This window comes from Lutra lutra, chromosome 12 (assembly GCF_902655055.1).
Source record: "Lutra lutra chromosome 12, mLutLut1.2, whole genome shotgun sequence".
Taxonomy (NCBI): domain Eukaryota; kingdom Metazoa; phylum Chordata; class Mammalia; order Carnivora; family Mustelidae; genus Lutra; species Lutra lutra.
This window is the reverse complement of record NC_062289.1, coordinates 61901098-61924787: the sequence shown is the minus strand read 5'-3', so window position 1 is coordinate 61924787 and position 23690 is coordinate 61901098. Positions and strand designations below refer to the sequence as shown.

The 23690-nt window shown below is 38.4% G+C and overlaps 1 protein-coding gene across 4 annotated transcripts in view; it reads left to right on the top strand.

Annotated features, from left to right (window-relative positions):
- Window positions 1-23690, top strand: part of SPIRE1 (spire type actin nucleation factor 1) — a 183141-nt gene that overhangs the window by 63253 nt on the left and 96198 nt on the right. For all 4 annotated transcript variants that reach the window (XM_047697137.1, XM_047697136.1, XM_047697138.1 and 1 more), the window contains one exon: window positions 21379-21612. In XM_047697137.1, coding sequence (XP_047553093.1) covers window positions 21379-21612 — 234 coding nt within the window. The remainder of the gene's footprint in view (window positions 1-21378; window positions 21613-23690) is intronic.

Sequence of the window (23690 nt, the reverse complement as noted above, 5' to 3'; positions counted from 1 at the left end):
TTGTGGGAATAACGGTTTATACCATAGGGCTTAGGATTATAGTGGCAAAAAAACTGATTTGTGAAGAAAGATTCTTATGTTTTTGGTGATTTAAGCATTTTATGAAATTTCTGGTCTTTATTTGGATATGTGTGGAAGGGATGAATAGCTTTCAGCAAAGGAAACAGTTGTCTGAATATTTCACTATGACATCTAAGTTGCTGCTATTGTTGTAAGCCATCTGTCTGATGGTTCCTCGCTGTTCATTTCTCTGCTGTCCCTTTCTTGAAATTTCTTGGTTATTTAGTTTCTCTAACTTTTCCTTTTTTAATTAAAAATCATGTTTATGCTTTGAAGGGTGTAATGTTTTATTATTCTGTGTGTCACATGCAAGCATGCATACGTGTGTGGATATTTTCCATTTGGCTTGTTCATATTTCATTCATCATAATTTTATTTTTTGTCTGTTTAATAAGTTTCTGAAGAAGATATTTACAAATTTCCTATTGTGATGAAGGATTTATCATTTTCACTTTGTCTTAATTACAAAGTGAAATCTAAATTTAACGTATTTGTTGTGTTTTGAGGCTATATCGTTTGGTGCATGCAATGTCCCTCTTACTCTTTTAAATGCTGCTTTCCAGGGCACCTGCTTGGCTCAGTCAGTTAAGCATCTGACTTTGGCTCGGGTCATGGTCTTAGGGTCATGAATTGAGCCCTATGTCTGGCTCCACGCTCAGTGCAGGGTCTCTCCCTCTGCCTCTCCCCCTGCTCGTGCTTGTTATCTCTCATATAAATAAATAAAAATCTTAAAAAAAAATAACATGTTAAATGCTACTTTCCTTAAATTCTCATTTCTTTGGGTATTAGCATTATTTGCTTTTTTCTGACTTTCTTCTGACTTGCATTTTCCTGCGCATATGCACGTTTCCATCCTTTTGTTTTAAAGCTTTCTGTGTTGCTTTAGGTGTATTTATGGTAAACAATATGTTGCTAGATTATCTTAATCTCATTTGAGAGTCTGTCTTTTAATAGGCATTCTCTACCTGCTTTTATTTATTATAATTTCTGATATATTTGGACTGATTTCTTCTTATTTTGTGCTATCTATTTCTTGTGTTTTTTATTTTAGGTCCCTCCTCCCTTTTTTTCTTTTGCTGTTTTAAGAGATCACATAGGGCAATACATCATGCATTTGTACATGGAAGCATTCAACTGAAAGAGTAAAGTCACTGCCACTTTTTTAGGAGCTGCACTCTCCAGTGCAGTCCCACCTGGCTATTCATTCTGTCCATCCTTGTACTAAGCTCCATGAGGGCAGAGTCCAGCTCATGCCTGTTTCCTTCACCACTGCTCTCCCAGGTGTGGTACCTGGTATGTAGGTGCTCACTGATTATTGTCAAAGTATGGATAAGTGATCACAAGAATCATGTACGTAGCCTTCAAATATACTGATACCGGGCCCCATACTTTGGAGATTTGGGTTTAATTGGTCTGATATGGAACCTGGATACATATATTAAGAAACAAAAAATTCCCCCAGATAATGTGATTATCAGCTAGATTTGCAACAATTTGGTCTGAGACTTTTCCTCTTTGAGACTGCTTTTCTACTTGGAAACAACTTGTGACTGTCTTGATACAGTTAATGATTGTGAAGAAAAACATTAATGATTGGGTAATTTGCTTATCTGCTCAGTTGGGGTTGGGGCCACGGTTTCCCTAAAACAAGGAAATATGTCACAATTTCAGCTCTTATTTTATTTTAATGTGAGGGGCGGGGAGGGCAAAGGGAGAGGGAGAGAGAGAGAATCTTAAGCTGATTCCATGCCCTGTGCTGAGCCTGACACAGGGCTTGATCTCACAACCCTGAGATCATGACCTGAGCTGAAATCAAGAGTTAGATGCGTAACTGACTGAGCAATCCGTTCACCCCATTTATTTATTTATTTGTTTGTTTGTTTATTTATTTATTTAAGCTGGAGTATAGCTGGTTATCACTGTTTTGGTAACACCAAAGGACAGTGGTAAATTTTTCCTTTTTATCAAATAATTTTTTAAGCTTTCCTACTTCTTTTTCATGTGCTCTACAGAAGATCATTTGACTGAACATGCCTTTGTGCTTTTACATCAATAAAATCAATCATTGGAAACATACAGCCAAAGGGGATTAAAACAGAATGAGTGGTTGGACTGGAGATCTTAGCCTTTTTCCTATTTTTAAGGTATTGATTCTCCTAGTTAACACTTATAATGGTTTAAATAATTGACTGGGACACAAAGGACCCAGTTTTAATTTTGGTTTATTGTATTGTACTCATGATGCTGTTTTATTTGCATTGATTCATCTGTGGAATTAGGAAATTAATTTACCTTCAAGGACAAACTTCGTGGGAATATGAACATTATGGGGTTGCAGACAACCTAGGGTTATTGAAACCTATGATTGAAAAAGTAGTTCATCAAGTTCCTTGCTTGTATTCGAAACTGAGCATTTAAAACATTAGTCTCTCGTAATGAATTTTGATCCAGTAGATAGAGTTAAGCAAAAATATTAGTGGGGATGGTATTTTCAGATTTAATCAGGATAGAATTTTAAAAAATAGGTATGTTTTTAGTTTTTATTTTCACCTTTTAATCTTGGTTAAGGTTAAGCACCTTCAGTGCTTTGGTTTTCCAGTTTTCAAAATGGAAATTATACTTTGTACAGTATGGGACCTTAATTAATGGTTACTAATCAAGTATGTTAAGTAACTCAGATGAAAGTTACTTTAGTTCAAAATATTATAGTAATAATATTTTAAATAAGTAGTTTGAGAACTTTCTCTGGAAGTGACTAACATAGGATATTGACCTAAATGCCATGATTATTTTGCTCTCTTTTGATGACATGGGACATGTTTACCATTCTCAGGGATTCCTGATCTCACTTGTGGGTTATTCTCAAATCTTTTCATTACTTAGCTGGGAAACTCAGGGAAGTGTTAGTAGTTTATGGATTACCTGCCATGTGCAAGGCATCATGCTAGGCACAGGAGAGAGACCTAATTGAAACAATCTTTCTTCTTGAGGATAAATAGAAGAGTCATCTGGAAATAAGAAAAGTGAAGTTTTTCCCCTCATAAAAGTTTCCATTTTCCTTGCTCTATTTTTTCCCCGAGATCTATCCTTTTTTTTCTTTTTTCCTTTTTTTCTCATTTTTAAATATTATGTTATTTTAGTAGCCAAAACAGTATGTCATTAGTTTTTGATGTAGTGTTCCATGATTCATTGTTTGCATATAAAACTCAGTGCTCCATGCAATACGTGCCCTCCTTAATACCCATCACCAGGCTCACCCATTCCCCCCCTCCAAAACCCTCAGTTTGATTCCCGGAGTCCATAGTCTTTCTTGGTTTGTCTCCCCCTCTGATTTCACCCCCTACATTTTCCCTTCCTTCTCCTAATGTCCTCCATGCTATTCCTTATGTTCCACAAATAAGTGAAGCCATGTAATAAATGTCTTTCTCTGTTTGACTTATATCACTTAGCATAATCTCCATCCATGTTGGTGGAAATATTAGGTATTCATTTTTTTCTGCTGGCTGAGTAATATTCCATTGTATATATGGACCACGTCTTCTTTATCCATTCATCTGTTGAAGGGCATATTGGCTCCTTCCACAGTTTGGCTCTTGTAGACATTGCTGCTATGAACATTGGGGTGCATATGGCTCTTCTTTTCACTACATCTGTATCTTTGGGGTAAATACCCAGTAGTACAACTGCTGGGTTATAAGGTAGCTCTATTTTTAACTTTTCTGAGGAACCTCCACAGTGTTTTCCAAAGTGGCTGTTCCAAGTTGCATTCCCACCAACAGAGTAAGAGGGTTCCCCTTTCTTCACAGCCTCTCCCGACTTTTGTTGTTTCTTGTCTTGTCAATTTTTGCCATTCTAGCTGGTGTAAGGTGGTATCTCAGTGTGGTTTTGATCTCAATGTGGTTTTGAATTTCCGTGATGACTAATGATTTTGAACATTTTTTCATATGTCTGTTAGCCATTTTTATGTCCTATTTGGAGAAGTGTTCATGTCTTCCACCCATTTTTGACTTGATTATTTGTTTTTTGGGTGTTGAATTTGAGAAGTTCTTTATAGATCTCGGATACCAGCCCTTTATCCATAGTGTCATTTGCAAATATCTTCTCCCATTCTGTGGGTTGTCTCTTTGTTTTGTTGACTATTTCCTTTGCTGTGCAGAAACTTTTTATCTTGATGAAGTCCCAGAAGTTCATTTTCGCTTTTGTTTCCCTTGCTTTTGGAGACATGTTTCAAAAGAAGTTGCTATGGCTGTTATCAAAAAGGTTACTGCCTATGTTCCGCTCTAGGGTTTTGATGGAGTCCTGTCTCACATTGAGGTCTTTTATCCATTTCGAGTTTATCTTTGTATATGGTGTAAGAGAATGGTCAAGTTTCATTCTTCTGTATATAGCTGTCCAATTTTCCCAGCACCATTCATTGAAGAGACTGTCTTTTTTTCCATTGGGTATTTTTTCCAGTTAGTTAGATTAGTTGACCATAGAGTTGAGGATCCATATTTGGGCTCTCTCTTCTATTCCTTTGGTCTGTGTGTCTGTTTTTGTTCCAGTACCATGCCGTCTTGGTGATCACAGCTTTATAGTATAGCTTGAGATCAGGCAATGTGATGCCCCCAGGCTAATTATTCTTTTTCAACATTTCTTTGGCTATTTTCTGGTTCCATACACATTTTAGGACTGTTTGTCCCAGCACTTTGAAAAAGCCGTTGGTATTTTGATCGGGATGATGCTGAAAGTATAGATTGCTCTGGGCAGCATTTTTAACAATGTTTATTCTTCTGATCCACAAGCATGGAATGTTTTTCCATCTTTTCGTGTCTTCTTTAATTTCCCTCATAAGTATTCTGTAGTTTCTAGAGTATAGGTCCTTTACCTCTTTGGTTAGGTTTATTCCAAAGTATCTTAAGGTTTTTGGTGCTATTGTAAATGGAATCGATTCCCTAATTTCCCTTTCTTCAGTTACATTACGTTATTAGTGTATAGGAAAGCAATTGATTTCTGTGCACTGATTTTTTATCCTGCCACATTACTGAATTGCTGTATGAGTTCTAGTAATTTGGAGGGTGGAGTCCTTTGGGTTTTCCAAGTCCTTTTTTAAAAAAAGATTTATTTATATATTTATGAGGGGGGAGGGGCAGAGGGAAAAGGAGAGAGAGAATCTCAAGCAGACGCCCCATTGAGCAAGGAGCCCATCATAGGGATCTGTCCCACAATCTGAGATTATGACCTGAGCTGAAATCAGGAATTGGATGCTCAACTGACTGAACCACTCAGGCAACACTCCCCCCTTTTTAAAAACCTTTAAAAAGGTTTTTGGTTTTGTTTTTGCTTTTTTAAGTAATCTCTACACCCAACATGGGGCTAAAACTTACAACCCCAAGATCAAAAATCACATGCTCCACTGACTGAGCCAGGCAGGCAACTCTGGGTCTAACCTGATAATAACAGTGATAATATCTTACAATTATATAGTATTCTCACATAAACTGTATCAGCTGATGCTTATAATAGGACTAGGTCCCTTTGTTGTGCCACATACAGGAGACTGTTAAAATTTTAAGTGTTCAACGGTGTCTTTTACTCATTCCCAAATACCACGTTTAACTGACTGTAAAGAGAACGATATATATGTTTGTTAGGTTAGAGTGGTCTACCTAGAGGAACAGACATATGCTATGACCCAGAGGCATGAAACTCTGTAAAGTTGTTAGAGCATGTCTGGAACACAGGATGGAGGGTGATGAAGCTAGAGAGGCATGACGAGCCCAGGTCATAAGGGGCCTTGTGTGCATAGAGGAGTTTGTAGTTAGTTCTTCCTGTGACTCTCCATGTCTCAAATTTTAGTCTGCCTCAGAGCCCATGTAAAGTACACTGGCATGTTCCTATCAGTTTATCCAGATTTGGCTAAATCCCCTATCATATAATGTGCTGTTTTTGAAGACAAAGATTCATTAATGTATTTTTTACAGCTTTATTGAGATACCATTCACACAGCATATAATTTGGCCATTGAAAGTGGTTTTTGGTATCTTCACAGAGTTGTGCAGTCATCATCACAATCAATTTTAGAATATCTTCTTCACTCCAGAAAGAATTCCTATACCCATTAGCAGTTGTTTCTCATTTTCCCCAATGCCCCTTGCCCTTGGCAATTAGTAATCTACTTTCTGTCTCTATAGATTTGTCAGTTCTCGACATTTCATATAAATAGCATATTGCCTATTGTGGCTGGCTTCTTTCACTTGGTATAATGCTCTCAAGATTCATTCATGCTGTAGTATGTATTAGCACTTCACTCCTTTAAATGGCTGAATAATATTCTTTTGTATGGCTATATCATGTTTTCTTTTTCCATTCATCAGTTGATGAACATTTGGGCAATCACTGTATTTGTCAACTTCTTTTTAATAAAACTAATTCTGTAAATTGCTTAGGAAATTACCATGTTGTAAGGAAAAAGAAATATGTTTATCCTGATTTTAAACTGAAGAAATAAAGAATTGATTTGTTTTCTAGACCTTCACCTTCTATTTAATATAAATGAAGCAATCAAGTATAAGCTATTGGAAAATAAGCATAAATAAGCCTTATTTTACTATTAAAATCATGGTGCCTAGATTTTTATTTTATTAATATGAATGTTATTACAGATTTTACTTGCATCACCTTTTTTATTTCATAATTGACAAATATTTGTAGCATCTCACATGTGTTGTAGTTGTGGATTCACACTGTCCTCATTGCTTTTTGTCCCGTTCTAATCCTTACACTAATATGTGATAGAGAACTCTGTCACTTCCACCGCAGTAGCAGTCACTATGGGCTGCCATTTAGCCCAAGGGGCTCAGTTGGGATCGTGTGCACACCCTGTCAAACCAGGTGTAACTTTCTCCCTGACTGAAGAAAGCATTACTACACGTGCTCAGGATTTATGGGAAAATTCTTAGTGCAGAGTACTCCATTTTTAAAAAAAGTAGTGAAGGGGGGCGCCTGGATGGCTCAGTGGGTTAAGCCGCTGCCTTCGGCTCAGGTCATGATCTCAGGGTCCTGGGATCGAGCCCCACATCGGGCTCTCTGCTCAGCAGGGAGCCTGCTTCCTCCTCTCTCTGCCTGCCTCTCTGCCTGCTTGTGATCTCTCTCTGTCAAATAAATAAATAAAATCTTAAAAAAAAAAAAAGTAGTGAAGGGTTTTAGCAAGAGAGGGACATAATAAAGTTTAGATTTTTAAATGGACCACCTTTCTTGATGGCTGGGAAACTTTCAAACCTTTTCTCTTTCTTCATCCCTCCAACATCCACTTCTCCCTCTTTCTTCTCAGTGCTTTTTCCACTCAAGAGAGTAGAAGCAACCTGAAGAGAACTTTCACATTCTCCCACTACCCAGTCTACCTCCCTGCATCTGTACCAAACACCTATTCAAGGGTATTATTGCGGAAATAAGCAGAAAGAGCCGTTTCTATCCCATACCACTGCCTCCATGTCCTCTTCTCATGTTCCCACAGAGACTTACTCCATCAAAGCTTCTCTTGTTGAGGTCATCAGTCAGATAGGAAGAAAATTAGAGGAGTGTGGAATCAAGAGAATATTTTAAAAAAAGAAAAAGGACATGGTCAGCTCTCTCAAATGCTGGTGACAGGTGGATTCAAAGCCTTGATGATTCAGGCAAACTATATCCTGTGCTCAGGGCTCTGAATAGAATGGTAGAGTGAAGCAGAGCCAAGGTTCTAAAGGAGTTCTAGTTCCGGTGGAAAAGCAGATAAATTGGTCCCTTTATTTCTTTTTGGAAACCTTAGTAACCCCTCCAGATAAGAGAAATCAGGCCTTTCCGAATGTTGCTGAGTCATAGCACTTCCTAAGACACTGAGCAGCCCTGATGAGGCTTTTTGCTTTGGCGAAATACACATAGTGAAAAATTTTGACCATTTTAAGTGTACAGTTCAGCGGCACCCTGTTCACAGTGTTATGCAGACGTCACCACTGTTTCCAAAAGTTTTTCCTCATTGCATTTTGAAACTCTGTACTCACTATATAATGGCTCCCATTCCCCTGTTCCCAGCTCCCTGCTGACCTCTAATCTACTTTCTGTCTCTAGGACTTTATCTTCTGTGGAAATTCCATCTAAGTGAAATCACAACGTTTGTGTTTGTGTGTTCTGGTTTAGTTAGTTAGTTTATCCATGTTGCAGTTGAAATCAGAATTTCATTCCTTTTAAAGTCTAAACAGTATTTCATTGTATGTATAGCTCCAGTCATTTTAGAATAAGTTTTATTACTATTTTCTTTGTGTGTTAATAAAGTTTTCCCCTCTCAATGGTGTAAAATTCCTGTCTTGTTCCCAACTATTCAGATTTGATTGTCCTTGTACTTTTGTATGTGTGTATGTGTGGGTTTTTTTCCCCTCTCCTGAAAGTCCTTAGGGTCTGAGATTTTTGTTTTTTAAGTTGGGAATCAGTTCTAAAATTGAATGGCCCAACAAAATAGGATGGTCAACTTCCCATTATGATGTTTAGGGTTTTCAGAGACAGTTGTAGATACAATTTTTAAAAAATTCTGTTAAATTGCAGTTTAGTCAGAAACCCGCTTTTAGAAAATAAAGTCCAGTTAACCTCTTTAATTCTTCAACTGTGACATTTCCATGAGCAAAACTTCAGATATTTATAGCCTATGTATTCTCTTTTGGTATTCCAGTTCTGCAGTTTTCTTATTCTTACAGATGTCAGGATTGGAAAGGACTTTAGTTGGTCTTTCTTAAGTTTACTCTTGAAGAGGCTTAGATACATGGAGATTAAGTGACAGGGGTAGAAGAATCAATTCTGGAGTGAATAGGACTGTTTCGTAGAGGAGGTAATACTGAGCTGGGATTTCAGGGATAGGTGGGATTTGTCAGAAACGCCTTCGGCAGAGAGTGGCATGAATAAAGAAAGGTATGGTAATATGAAAATGATTGAAGTGATAGTGCAATGTGGAGATGTGAGTGGAAAATTCACAGGGCTCAGAAGGTAAAAGACTTAGAATGGCATGTTAATGAATTTATGACATACCCACATGAAAGTGCTCAGGAAATAATAGTGAATAAAGGAGTAAATCTCATACATGTGCAAATGGACCTTTTTGCCACTTAATAACAGCAAAGGAAAAAAAAGTATGTCTAAATTTTAGGGAAAGAGTTTTTTGTTTTGTTTTGTTGCTTTTTGCTTTTTTTTTTTTTTTTTTTTCTTTAAGAAGTGACTAACCTCTGTTGGAGGTCTGATTTTCTGAACAAAGTTCATAGAATAATTATTTTGTCCCTGTCAGGAACTCTGGCCTCTTTTCATTATCTTCAACTTTCCCCTCCTCTACTTTCTTTTCATCACTATTTAAACATGCTTAAGGCTCTGTAATCTTGAAAAATAATTAAAAAAAAAAAAAAACACCTACTTCTCCTCTTTCATCTCTAGCTGCTCTCACATATTTCCCTTTGTCTTCATAAAAATTACTTTTTATTTTAAAAGTTTATTTATTTAAGTAATCTCTACACACAACGTGGGGTTCGAACTCATGACCCTAAAAATAAGAGTCACGTGCTTCTCCAACTGAGCCAGCCAGGTGCCCCTGTCTTCATAAGAATTTCTGATCATACTGTGTACACACAGCACTGTTTATTTACACAGACTGTCCGTGCTAAAGTCACCATAACCTTTGCCTCACTAAATCCAGGGGATGTGTTCTAGACCTTCCCTTACCTCATCCACATTCAATACACATGACCATGTCTTCCTTCTTGAAATATTTTCTCTCTTTGACTTTTGTGATATCATAACCTTTGGCTCATCCTTCTGTCCCTTCTGCAATACTGGTGCTCCTTTACAGTCTAGTTTCCTCATTTTTTATCTGCTGGCCAATCACTAAGTGTTCAATTCTTCTTCCCTTGTGTATTTTTCTCCCCTTCAGCTCCCTCATACACCCATGACTTTGTTGATCAGTCATTTGCCAAGGAATCCCCCTTTGTGACCCCAGCTCAGTCTTCTGTAGTCCATCTAAAAAATTGCCAAGCCCAAGATCACCTAGTTTTTCTCCTATGTTATCTTTTAGTTTTATAATTTTGCATTTTACTTTCAGGTTTATGATCCTTTTTGAGTTAATTTTTGGGAAAGTTGTAAGGTCTGTGTCTAGATTTATATTTTTGCATATGGATGTCCTGCAGTTCCAGCACCGTTTGAAGAAAAGACTGTCCTTTCTCCACTGAATTGCCTTTGCTCCTTTGTCAAAGTTCAGTTTGCTATATTTTTGTGCATCTGTTTCTAGGCTTTATTCTGCTTCATTGATCTATTTGTATTCTTTTGCCAATACCACGTTGTCTTTTTTTTTTTTTTTAAGATTTTATTTATTTATTTGACAGAGAGCAAGATCACAAGTAGGCAGAGAGGCAGGCAGAGAGGAAGGGAAGCCAACTCCCTGCTGAGCAGAGAGCCCTATGCGGGGCTTGATCCCAGGATCCTGGGATCATGACCTGAGCCAAAGGCAGAAGCTTTAACCCACTGAGCCACCCAGGCGCCCCTCACATCGTCTTGATTACAGTGGCTTGATATCTTTTAAAAATAAAATATGATCAGATCATCCCACTCTCCAGATCACTTCAGTGGCCTGCCTTTGCTATTACGTGATGAAGATTCCCGTCCCTCATATAGTTTATACGAGGCCCTCTGTTCTGTGTGAAGCCTCCCTCCCAACCTCTTAGACTCTTCCCAGCTCTTCATCATTAGGATTTTTTTCCCCAATCATTCCTTGTTATTCTTGACCTCCAGACCTTTATACTCACTGTTTCCTCTCTAGAATTCTACTGTAACTCCCTCCTCTCCTGGTTAGCTCTACTTGCCTTTCAGGTCTCCAATTAAAATGTATTGCTTTAACATGGGCTTCCTGAATCTTCATATTAGATGAGGGGCTCATAACACCCTCTCTTCTTTATTATAATGTTTAGCACAATGTATGATTTACTTATTCTCTGTTTTGTCTAAAACAGAATCTCTGTGAAGGCCAGAGACCTCCCAGAGGTGTTTTTTTATTATTCCCTTTCTATTGCTCTACAGCTGCTCTTGGTAATACCTATCAACTGAATTGAGGGGAGGGAAGAGCACTGTGTACACTGGACGTTAGCTAGATTCACTAAATGTGCTTTCTTTGGATAGATTTGACTAGATGTGAGGCTACCTTGGTTAGTATTTAGAGATTGCAGCAGGAAATTTTATTAAATCTTTTATATTTTTTGTGAGCAAGGTAGAGAAGTGTCAGATCAGTAAGGGTTACCTTGTAATCAGTGTCAGCTTGAGAAAATGGTCCTCTGGTGTTCTGAAGGGTTTCTTAGTTGCAACTACCCTATTTAACATTTTTTTTTAAAGATTTTGTTATTTATTTATTTGACAGACGGAGATCACAAGTAGGCAGAGAGGCAGGCAGAGAGAGAGAAGGAGGAGGAAGCAGGCTCCCTGCTGAGCAGAGATTCTGGGATCATGACCTGAGCTGAAGGCAGAGGCTTTAACCCACTGAGCCACCCAGGTGCCCCTACCCCATTTAACATTTAAATCAATTTTATGAAGACTCAGAAGGCATACCCATGTTGGCAGATTTTAAAGTTTAGAAATGATAGTAAATGAATTAACTGGTAGACTCTTAGGAACTCTAAAAAAATCAATCAAAATACAAAGGTAAAATAGATTTGAGATACCAGGATTATATAATCTCTTTACAAACACTAGCTACAATTATGTTTCACTTATTCTACTAAGATAGAAAGATGGCTATTATGTGGTGTGTATTACTTATCACTCTGGTTGAATATAAACCTAAAATGTCAGCAATTTAATGGTTTAGCAGAAATCTGAATACAAAACTGGGTATAGAAGTATATGATGTAGAACAAGGAAGATGCCTATTTTTGGTATTCTTTAATGATTGTCTACATGTGGCATAGGATTTAATACTGGATGCCACATTTTGGGCAGATGTTGGCAGACTAGGAGATGTTCAGATGTGCAGCTTAGTTACAGTAGAATTCTGGACATGGAATCTCCTAAGTAGCAAAGCCAGTTTGGAGTCCTGGCTTTGTTACTTCTTAACTGGTACTAAACAGTTTATTGACCCTCTTTTAAGTTTTCTCATCTTTAAAATGGAGATAATGTCTACCTCACAGGATTGTGACAAAGGAAAACATGTTCCTAATAAAATGTTATACAAGTATAAGGAAATCTCATCATCTAATTGGCAAAGGGACCTGAAGAGTTGAAGAAACTGTTTTTAATTTTTAGGCAGGAGAAGAGGGGCTTTTGGCCATGAGGCATGATGTGAAGGCAGTAGCAGCTGCTGTTTGTTTGAGGCATCTTGCTTGACAATGTTGGTATAGGTTGTACCATTTCATCAGACTTGGCGTTAAAGACTTTTGTGCTATTATATAACTTTAATGTGTTTAGCAAAGATTTTAAAACACATACTCTGTGTTAGGCATTGTAGCAAATACCAGGAAGAATCATACTTGATCGCTGTCCTAAAGAAGTTTACATTCAGTAAAGGAGACCAAGATGGACTCAGATATTTTGAGGAAGTACAGGTTAATCCGAAGAGGGGCCAGATGAAGGGAGTTAGCATGGTAAGAGGAAGACTGCATGTGGGCTCAGTGCGCTGACATCAACCTTGAGTGCTTTACATGAAACATTGGTGTTGGTGGGTGTGCTGTTGCTCTGTAGTGAGGCTGCCCTCCGTGATGACGTCGCTGGGTCTAGAGGCCAGAGAACACTCAGTTCCATTTATGTGTCTCTACCCTGAGCTGGAGGGCTTTATATCGAGCTATCACTCATGAGAGGTAATAAGTCATGATGATGTAGCAGCCTCAAATTTGGGAATATGTGGTTTTATTCAATGCCTTCTTTCCTCCACCCTTTATCAGTTGGTTGGGCTTAAAAAGCACAGCTTTCTAGTGCACTTCACTTGTTCCGTTTAACTTCAAGGTTTTATGCTGTAATTCCTGTTCGCTTTATTGAATGTTAGAGTATCTGGAAGTGTCTGGGGCAGGGTTGGGGGGGTGGTGGAGCTAATGTGACAGGACATGAACGATGATTTTCCAGCTGCCTGGAGACTGGTAGTTCAGATGAATATTTTAGATCTGACACTGCTGTTTCCCATCGGTTTTCTTAACATTTCCAGAGGTTTTGGCAAGTGAGTTTCTAAAAAGAGTCTAAGGAAGTATATATCTAGGCAAGCTGGTATGTCTAGGTACAGTTATGCTTTAATTATTGTTCTGGTGGTCCTCCCCATTCCATAGCTCAAGACTATCTAACAAACTGGGTATATGTTTTTTTTTTTTTAAAGATTTTATTTATTTATTTGTCATAGAGAGAGAAGCGAGAGTGAGCACAGGCAGGCAGAGTGGCAGGCAGAGGCAGAGGGAGAAAGCAGGCTCGCTGCCAAGCAAGGAGCCCGATGTGGACTCGATCCCAGGACGCTGGGATCATGACCTGAGCCGAAGGCAGCTGCTTAACCAACTGAGCCACCCAGGCGTCCCATAACTGGGTATATGTTTTAGCAAAAGGTTAGAAGTTCCCTCGGTCCATAGTGAGTCACCTGGTACACACGTCAGTCGAATAATGTCCAGCCTTGTTATGCTGTGTTCCCAAGAGGCTTGGTTAGATCCAGAACTACTTCATGGTTCACACATAAATCAGGAAAGGTGAATAGATTTAGGATGTTTGAACCAGGTTAGATTTAGTTTATCCTTAAGGTAAGAGACAGACCCTCTAGAAAGTTTTAGAGGCTATTCAGGGCTGGATCACGACTATAGTGGTCTGTTGCAATGAGGTTGAAGTGGCAGGTGTGTTTGCCTATGTCTATAAATTCCATATCCAACTTTCAACCATCCAAGTCTGAGTGGAAGGAATTTATATTTTGGTTCATTCTTCTTTTTCTTTTCAGATTTTATTTATTTGATAGAGAGAGAGAGAGTGAGAGAGGGAACACAAGCAGCAAGAGAGGGAGTGGAAGAGGGAGAAGCAGGCCTCCAGCCGAGCAGGGAGCCCAATGCATGGCTCGATCCCAGGACCCTGGGATCATGACCTGAGCCGAAGGCAGATGCTTAACGACTGAGCCACCCAGGCGCCCTGGTTCATTCTTTCATTAACTATTAAGTCTTTGCTGTTTGTAAAATAATGTAAACACAAAGATGAATCCTAGAGGATTTTTGCCTTCAAGGAGTTTAACCTTTGGGGGGAATTAAGATAGGTACATAATTAACTATAATCCAAGTTAAAAAGTGAAGTGTACCATATAAAGGTACGAGTTAATATCATGGCGATTTTGAAGGAAAAAAAAATGATTGTTTTCCTCAGGGAAGAACAGCGGTTAGAGACTGTAATGTGATGACAGCTGGCAGCTGCTAATCAGGGTCAGCAAGTCATCATGGAAGATATTTCTTTGATTGGGGAGATGGAAAAATAAATAGGATTTGAACATAAAAAATTACAGGAGAAAGTCCGTGTAGAAAGTAGAAACAATACTGAATATGTCATAAAGGCAAAGTATAGAGCAAATAAAGGAAAGAGTAAGAAACCAGTACAGTCAGACAACAGTGTACATGAGTGATGATAAAAGAAAACAAGTTTGGAAAAGTAAATCATAGTAAGATGAGAAAAAAGATGGAAATGTTAGAGTGTATTTGTCATTTAAGACCTACTCTGCTGCTCTGGGAATGTCTGTCTAGACACACCCTTTACCATGACTGTGAGAAACAAATATATGAGGGGAGCCCTGGCATCCTTGGAGAGCTCTGTGATCACTCTTCGTAGGTTAGACTTTACAGAAGGGGTGCTGCAGTCACTGATTTGGGGAACCTAAATGCAAGGGAGTAGTTGGATCCTGGAGTACAGAGACCAGGTGACCACAGGCAAAGTTGATCTGGTTAGCATAATGAATTATAGAGTCAAAGCAGCAATCAGAATAGTCTGGTGCCTATAATAGTCTGATGGCATTGGCTACTTGATCATGGTGTTCCTAGAAGTAAAATAGATAGGAAGCCCACTAAATTCTTACTTGACCTGTATAAACAGAAAAAGTTCTAGGTTAAGTGAACAGAAGTCTAACTTGAATCATGAAAACACAGTTATGACTCCGCTTAGTCAATTCCCAGACTTGAGCCATTTACAGACCCAGAACCCTTTGTATGAAGGAGAGGCCATGTCCTGCTGAGGAAGGACCCCTCTACACTACTAAAAATTTACATTGTTAATTTTCCTTCCAACCATCCCCAAAGGGGATGCACTGCACTGGGGAAAGGAATTAATCAGATTATTTGGGAAGGATGGGGTATTGGCTCTGAACTGACACTGATTTTAGTAGACCCAGAAACATCACTGCGGTCTACCAGTTTACAGAGGTCAGATGATCAGTGGGGTTGTCGCTCAGGTCCATCTCACAGAGAGGCCAGTGTATCTGTGAGCCCATCCTGAATCTAGTTATTCTCTAATTCTGGAATGCATAATCAGAATAAATATACTTCGCATTTGACAGAATCCCCATATTCATTCCCTGACCAATGAAGTAAAGCTCTTTTGGTGGGGAACACCAAGTAGAATCTACTAGAACTGCCTCTATGTAGGACAGTGGTACACTAAAAGCAGTAGCACATTTCTCAGGGTGGGGGGGTGGGGTTACAGAGACTAGTACCGCCATCAAGAACTTGAAGGATGCAGGAGTAGCAATTCCCACATTTCTAATCAGCCTGCCTATATGGCCTGTGCAGAAGACAAATGGATCATGGAGAAGGACACTGTATTATTGTAAGCTAACCAGATGGTGGCTTCAGCTGCAGCTGCTATACCAGATGTGGCTTCATTGCTTGAGTAAATTAATGCATTCCTTGGTACCTGGTATGCCGCTGTTATCTGACAAACGTTCTTTCTCTATACCTGTCAATAAGACCACCAGAAGCAGTTTGCTTTCACCTGTCAAGGCCAGCAGGACACCTTCACTGGCCTACCTCAGGGGTGTATCAGCTTTCCAGAGCTGTGTCATAATTTAGTTCACAGGGATCTTGATTGCCTTTCTCTTCTCTAAGATACCACACTTGTCCATTACATTGATGATATTATGCTGGTTGGCCCTAGTGAGTGAGAAATAGCGACTACTCTAAATTTACTGGTAAGACATTTATGTGTTAGAACATTGGAAATAAATCTGATAAAAATTTAGGGAATTTCACCTCAGTGAAAGTTTTAGGAGTCCAGTGGTGTGGTTCAGAGCTATCTTTTCTAGGGTGAAGGATAAGTTTTTGCATCAGTCCCCACCCCCAAACCCACAACAAAAAGGAGGCATAATGGCTAGTAGCTTCTTTACATTTTGGAGGCAATATATTCCTATAAATATATTGTATTACTCTGGCCCATACCGAATGACCCAGAAAGTTTCTAGTTTTGAGTGAAAAGCAGAACAAGAGAAGGCTCCACGACAAGTCCAGGTTGCTTGTAAGCTGCCCTGTCACGTGGGCCATGTGGTCTAGCAAATCCAGTGTTGCTTGAATTGGCAGTGGATAGAGCTGCTGTTTGGAGCTTTTGGCAAGCCCCAATAGGCAAATCACAGTGCAGGCCCTTAGGATTTTGGAGCAAAGCCCTGCCATCCTTTGTGGATAATTATTCTCCTTTTGAGAAGCAGCTCTTGGCCAGCTACTGGGCCACAGTACAGACTGAACACTTAACCACAGTCCATCAAGTTACCATGTGACCTGAGTTGCCCATCATGAACTGGGTATTGTCTGACCCTTTAAACCATGAAGTTGGGTGTGCATAGCAACACTGCATCATCACTTGGAATGGCATACCTGTCATTGGGTGCAAGTGGGCCTGGAAAGCACTGCCCAGATGTACTTCTGCTACACTCCCTTCTCTTTCCTAGCCTCTACCCTATTTGCCTTCTGGGGAGTTCTACAATCAGCTGACAGAAGAAGAGAAGACCTGGGCCTGGTTTACAGGTGGTTCTGTATAATATGCAGGTGCCAGCCGAAAGTGGAGAGTTAGCATGTAGCCCCTTTCAGGGGTGTCCCTGAAGGATAGTGCTGAAGGGAAATCCAGTGGGCAGAACTTTGAAAAGTATACCTGGTGGTGCACTTTGCTTGGAGGGAATATGATTGCCATATTGGTGAAAAGGAAATCTGGGGAATAGATATGTGGATAGACTTCTCCGGGCCAAAAAAAAAAAGTGAAGATATTTGTCTCAGGTGAATGCTCACCAAAGAGTGACTTCGTTACAGAAGGATTTTATTTTATTTTATTTAAAAAAATTTTATTTATTTGACACAGAGAGAGAGAGAGAGAGATACCACAAGTAGGCAGAGAGGCAGACAGAGAGGGAAGCAGGCTCCCTGCTAAGCAAAGAGCCCAATGTGGAGCTCGATCCCAGGACTCTGAGATCATGACCTGAGCCGAAGGCAGAGGCTTAACCCACTGAGCCACCCAGGCACCCCAAGAGAAGGATTTTAATATTCAAATGGTTGCGATGACCTGTTTTGTGGACACCAGTCAGCCTCCTTTCCCCGGCTACCTTGTTATCACACAGTGAGCTTGTGACATGGCTACATGGCAAGGATGGAGACTTTGCAGGAGCTTATCAACGTAGATTTCCATTCACCAGGGTTGACCTGGCTTTAGCCACTGGTGGTGAGCCGGATCTGCCATCAAGCAGAGACTAACTCTATGTCCTCAATATGGCACTGTTCCCCTGGGTGATCAGCCAGTCAGCCTCGCAGCAGGTTGAGTACATAGAACTGCTTCCACCATGGAAGGGGCGGCATTTTGTTCTTACTGGAAGAGTTACTTACTTTTGATATGGATTTGCCTTCCTCGCATGCAGTGCTTCTGCCAAAACTAGGATTTATAGGGGTGCCTGGGTGACTCAGTGGGTTAAAGCCTCTGCCTGTGGCTCAGGTCGTGATCTCAGGGTCCTAAGATGGAGCCCCGCATCGGGCTCTCTGCTAAGCAGGGACCCTGCTTACCCCTCTCTCTCTGCCTGCCTCTCTGGCTACTTGTGATTTCTCTCTCTCTCTCTCTCTCTCTCTCTCTCAAATAAGTAAATAATTTTTTTTAACTAGGATTTATAAAATGCCTTATTCACCATCATTGTATTCCACACAGCATTACTTCTGATCAAGGAACTCGATAGGAAATACAGTGTAATTCATTGGTCTTACTATGTTTCCCACTATCCTGAAGCAGCAGACTTGATAGCATAGTAGAATGAACTTTAAGGAGGCTAAGGAGATGAGTATGAGTGCCAGATTCACAAGGGATAAACTTGTGATGGTTAATTTTGTGTGTCATCTTTTGTTACTTTTTTGAGTGTAGTTGACACACAGTGTTACATTAGTTTCAGGTGTACAGCATAGTGAGTGATTCCACAAGTATATACATTATGCTGTGCCCACCACAACACTATTACAGGATCATTGACTATATTCCTTACGCTGTGCCTTTTTTCAAAAAGATTTTCTTTCTTTATTTCAGAGAGAGCATGAGTTGGTGGGGAGCAGAGGGAGAGGGAGAAGCAGACTTCCTACTGAGCAGGGAGCCTGACACAGGGCTCAGTCCTAGGACCCTGGGGTCATGACCTGAGTAGAAGGCAAATGTTTCACTGACTGAGCCACCCAGTTGCCTCTATGGTGTGCCTTTTATGTGACTTATTCATTCTATAACTGGAATCCTTTACTTCCCATTCCCCTTCACCCATTGTGCCATCCCCCATTGCCCTTCTCCTCTGGCAACCACCAATTTGTTCTCTGTATTTATTCATTTGTTTTGTTTTTTAGATTGCACATATATGTGCACTCATATAGTATTGGTCTTTCCCAGTCTTATTTATTTCACTTAGCTTAATACCCTCTGGGTCTATTTGTGTTGTTGCAATGGCAAGATCTCATCCTTTTTTATGACTGAGTAATATTTGTGTGTGTGTTTGCGTGCATGAATATGCGTGCCACATCTTCCTTATCTATTTGTCTATCAGTGGACGCTTAGGTTGCTTCCATATCTTGGCTATTGTATGTAACTCTGCGATAAACGTAAGGGTACTTAAATCCTTTCGAATTAGTGTTTTTTGTTTTCTTTGGGTAAATATTCAGTAGTGGAGTAACTGGATTTAATTGGCAATTCTTGTTTTTTTTTAATTTTATGGCAATTTCTATTTTTAATTTTTTGATGAACCTCCATACAATTTCCCACAGTGGGTATATCAATTTACATTTTACAAACAGTGCATGAAGGTTCCTTTTTCTTTGTATCCTCACCAACACTTGTTATTTCTTGTCTTTTTTATTTTAGATATTCTGACAGTTGTGAGGTCATATCTCATGGTGTGTTGGATTCGCATTTCTCTGATGATTAGTGATATTGAGCATTTTTTTCATGTATCTGTTGGCTATCTGTCTGTCTTCTTTGGAAAAATGTCTATTCAGGTCCTCTGCCCTTTTTTGACTTGATTGTTTTTTGATGTGGAGTTATAGAAGTTTTTTATGTATTTTAGATAGTAACCCCTTACTGGATATTCCATTTGCGAATATCTAATATCTAAAGTAGGTTGCCTTTTTGTTTTGTCGATTATTTCCGTCACAGTATAAAAGCTTTTATTTTGATGTGGTCCTGATTGTTTATTTTTTCTTTTGTTCCCTTCAACTTTGAAAATAAGGATTAGAGTTCCAGTCAGACTATACAAATCAATGAAAATATTCTGTATTTTCAGTGAGAAATAGTAAAAAAAAAAAAAAAAGTATTGTTTAAAAATCAGAAGTTGGATTTTTAAGTCATATTCATTTTGAAACTTGTGTTGAGAAAATACTATCTCACTTGATAAGGTAAATTTCAGATTTTGTGGAGATTTTTTTGAGTGAATTCCCTGAGTGCTTTTAAGGACTATAGTATATATGATGACAATAATTCTATTGTGTTTAATTTGTCTTTAAACCTTCTGACTTTTCCTTTTCTTCGATACCACCTAAAAAACTTTTTAAAATAGACAGCATTGATGATGGCTACAAGTGGGATGAAGAAAAGGATAGATCTGTTTGTTTGTTTAATTATGGGGGTAGCTGAATAAACACTGGAAAAAGGAGACCTGGGGCAAGTAAGAGAGGGAGATAACATTTAGTCTTAAAATCTCATGAGATGTAGATAATCACTGATACTCGTTTTACAGATAAGAAAAATCATGACTAAAATAAATAATTTGCCCTGAGTCAAACGGTTAGTGGTGAAAGTCAGCATTATTATTTTTTTAAAAGATTTTATTTATTTAGTAGAGAGAGAGAGAGAGAGAGCAAGAGAGCGCAAGCTGGGGGACGGCGAGGGGCAAAAGAAGGGCAAGGAGCAGGCTCCTCGGGATCACGACCTGAGCAAAAGGCTGACACTTAACTGACTGAGCCATCCAGGGCACCCCAAACGTCAGCATTTAATCCTAATCTTTGGCTTCATTGCCTGTGTTCTTCCCCACAAAATAGCTAAGGTGAATGAGCCATTAACATTGCAAAATAAAATAGAAGGATTGTTTATATATGATTCTTCTGAGCAGAAAGAAAGGCTATGTTGAGGAATAGGTAGAATACCTATATTGGCAGAAGTCTAGAGCATCTGTGAGGGTGATATTAGACAGTGATATATACCTAGTGTTCCTAAAGCAGGTTTATATTTCACAAGGTACTATTGGTGGAGTTGTGGGGGAGGGAGGATTATCTATCCACCACAATAAATCAGAGTTTGAATAAGTCTTTCATTTGTTTATATCATATGAGAAATATGGTCCAATAATTAAATGGAACTCAATGAGCAGTGTGTAGCTATATATAGATTTTTTGTTGTTGTTGTTTTAGCTTAAGTTAACTGCTACTAGTAACTGAGTTTTCAGTCTCTCAGATCACCGGTATTTCTATGAAATAGACTTTGATAAACACCGGCATAAGAGTTCTTTGATAGCTCTTTCTGATCTCAGAAATATCTTTTGGAAATGTGGAAAACTAACCTGGTTAGTATTTTATATGAATGGATAATACAGATTTTAGTGTATAGTATAAATCTAAGAAAACAGAAAGAGTTTGTGTATTGTTATATACTGGATTGAAGAAATCACAAAAAAAATTCCCATCTGGGATTGTTTTTTAAATGCATAGGTGAGACTTAAATATCCCCTCAAATCTAATTTGTTACCAGTTTCTGAAATGGAATAGATTAAACCTAGCTTAAGTGTCATACTAAATGTTTTATGTCTTGTAATTAGCTCTGTAAAGCTGTTTAGTCATCTCCATTAATCACCTTCTTTAATGTCCCTAGGTTATTGAATCTCTGGGAATTGTTATTTATAAAGCACTGGACTATGGTTTGAAGGAGAATGAAGAAAGGGAGTTAAGCCCCCCTCTGGAGCAGCTCATTGATCACATGGCCAATACAGTGGAAGCTGATGGCAGCAACGATGAAGGCTATGAGGCTGCAGATGAAGGCCTGGAAGATGAAGAAGATGAAAAGAGAAAAGTTTCAGCCATCCGGTCATATAGAGATGTCATGAAGGTAAAGAGGCAATTTACATAGTATTTCTTTTCTTTCTTTCTTTCTTTTTTTTTTTTTTTGAGTTGTAAAATTGCTTTAAAGTATTTCTTTTTTTAAGAGTTGTTATTTCACTTTAGATTTTAAATTGTAGAGAACAAACTAGTGGTTACAGGGGGGTGGTGAAAATAGGTGATGGGATTTGAGAAGTGCCTGTGTTGTGATGAGCACCAAGTGTTGTATGCTTGAAACTAACATTATACTGTATGTTAACTAAGTGGAATTTAAATAGAAACTTTAAAAAAAAAAGCATATGGGAAAAAAGTTATAAACTGAAAAAAAAGTAAATGGGAATTAAGCATCTAATAAAAGGTCTTAGATCTTCAGCTATTAGTGAAAGGAATAAGGAACTAAAACATTCCTGGTTTTGTGATTTGTTCACAACCTCAACATGGCCGTTTTTGTTTTTAAGATTTTATTTATTCATTTATTTGAGGGACAGAGAGAGAGAGAGCACATGAGACAGGGGAAATCAGATGCAAGACTTGATCCCAGGACTCCAGATCATGACCTGAGCCAAAGGCAGTTGCTTAACCAACTGAGCCACCCAGGTGCCCAACATGGCTGTTTGTGATTGATTTATAACTCTCAGGAAACCCCTTTTAGATATCATATATGCCTTAATATTACATATTATACACTAACTTAACCACATGATGTCTTCAGTTGACCTGCATTTTCCTTTTTTATGGAATAAATAACAATCGTGATCCACTAATTTATATGACGATTCTGCATCTGAAATATCACAGCTGTTTGTTTTACTTTGTTTTCTTGACCTACTTACTGATATTTATATGTAATGAAACAAGTTTTATAGCTTGAATGAAATTTTCTCCTTAAACTTTCTGTTGTACTTGAAGGACACAATGCCAAATGCACAGATTAAAATTAAGATTTGTCAGCTTAGTTTTAAAAGAGCATTCTGTTTAGAGTTATTTACATATGATGTTTACTAGATTTTGTAAGCAGTGTTGCTTATATATCACTTATTTTCCAACTTTTTAAAAAGTGTCCTATAGACAAGAATAGAGAGAAACCTTGAAGACCGTACTTTTCAGGTGTACTGCAGCATACCCTGCTTCTTGTCCCTTCTTAGATCATAAATCTCCTGAGAACTCTAGAACAGGACTCTACAGTTATGATGCTTATGAAATTCAGATATATTCTTTAGCTCTTTTAATACTTGAAGTACTTTTCATTTTAAATTAACAGCTTATGCAGGTAAAATCCTCATATATGCACTGATTGAAAGTTCACACATTTTATTCATTTTTTTCTAGATGTTAAAATATATTTTGAAATATGTACACTTAAAAGCCAGATAAAACTTTCTATAGCCCACAAATAACCTATTTGTTCCATTGTTGACCAATGATAATGATAAAAAGTGAAGAGTAGAAAATTTTCCATTAAGACATAAACATACTTATGCCTTTAAAAAGCTTTTTGGTAGGGAGGATGTAGGGGGCAGTGAACAGGGAGTGGTGAATGAGGAGGAGAACACCCACCTGACCAATAGAATGGTAGATGTCATTGCCAAATTGCTCTCTTATACTACAGATTTAGAAGATGAGTGCTAGAGATTTATTGGAATCTTAAAATTCTTATTCAATGACATTGAATATGTTGACTTATAAAACAAAAATTCTAGGACATACAGCAATTTGATCTGGTAACTTTCATTTCATTTTTCTATTTTTTAATTTGAGCTATTTCATCTTGCCTCCTACCTATGTTACTGCTATCATAATGTGAAAAATAATTAAAAGGGTGTTTACATATCATAAAACCCATTATTCATGGCCATATAGTGATACATAGAGTTTGTGGTTTGATTAGTGGATTAAAATCTCCAGTTAGTAAACTGTAACCGATTTCTTGTTTACTTTGTAGAAAGGGAAGACAAGAATTAACTGAAGGAATATAGCTGCTTTTTACTTTTTTGAAGTGGAAATATGAAACTGTATTTGAATAATATAAATAATAGAATATTTAGAGACTTGAAGATAGCTTGTTTTTAATTCTTAGTGAACAAGACC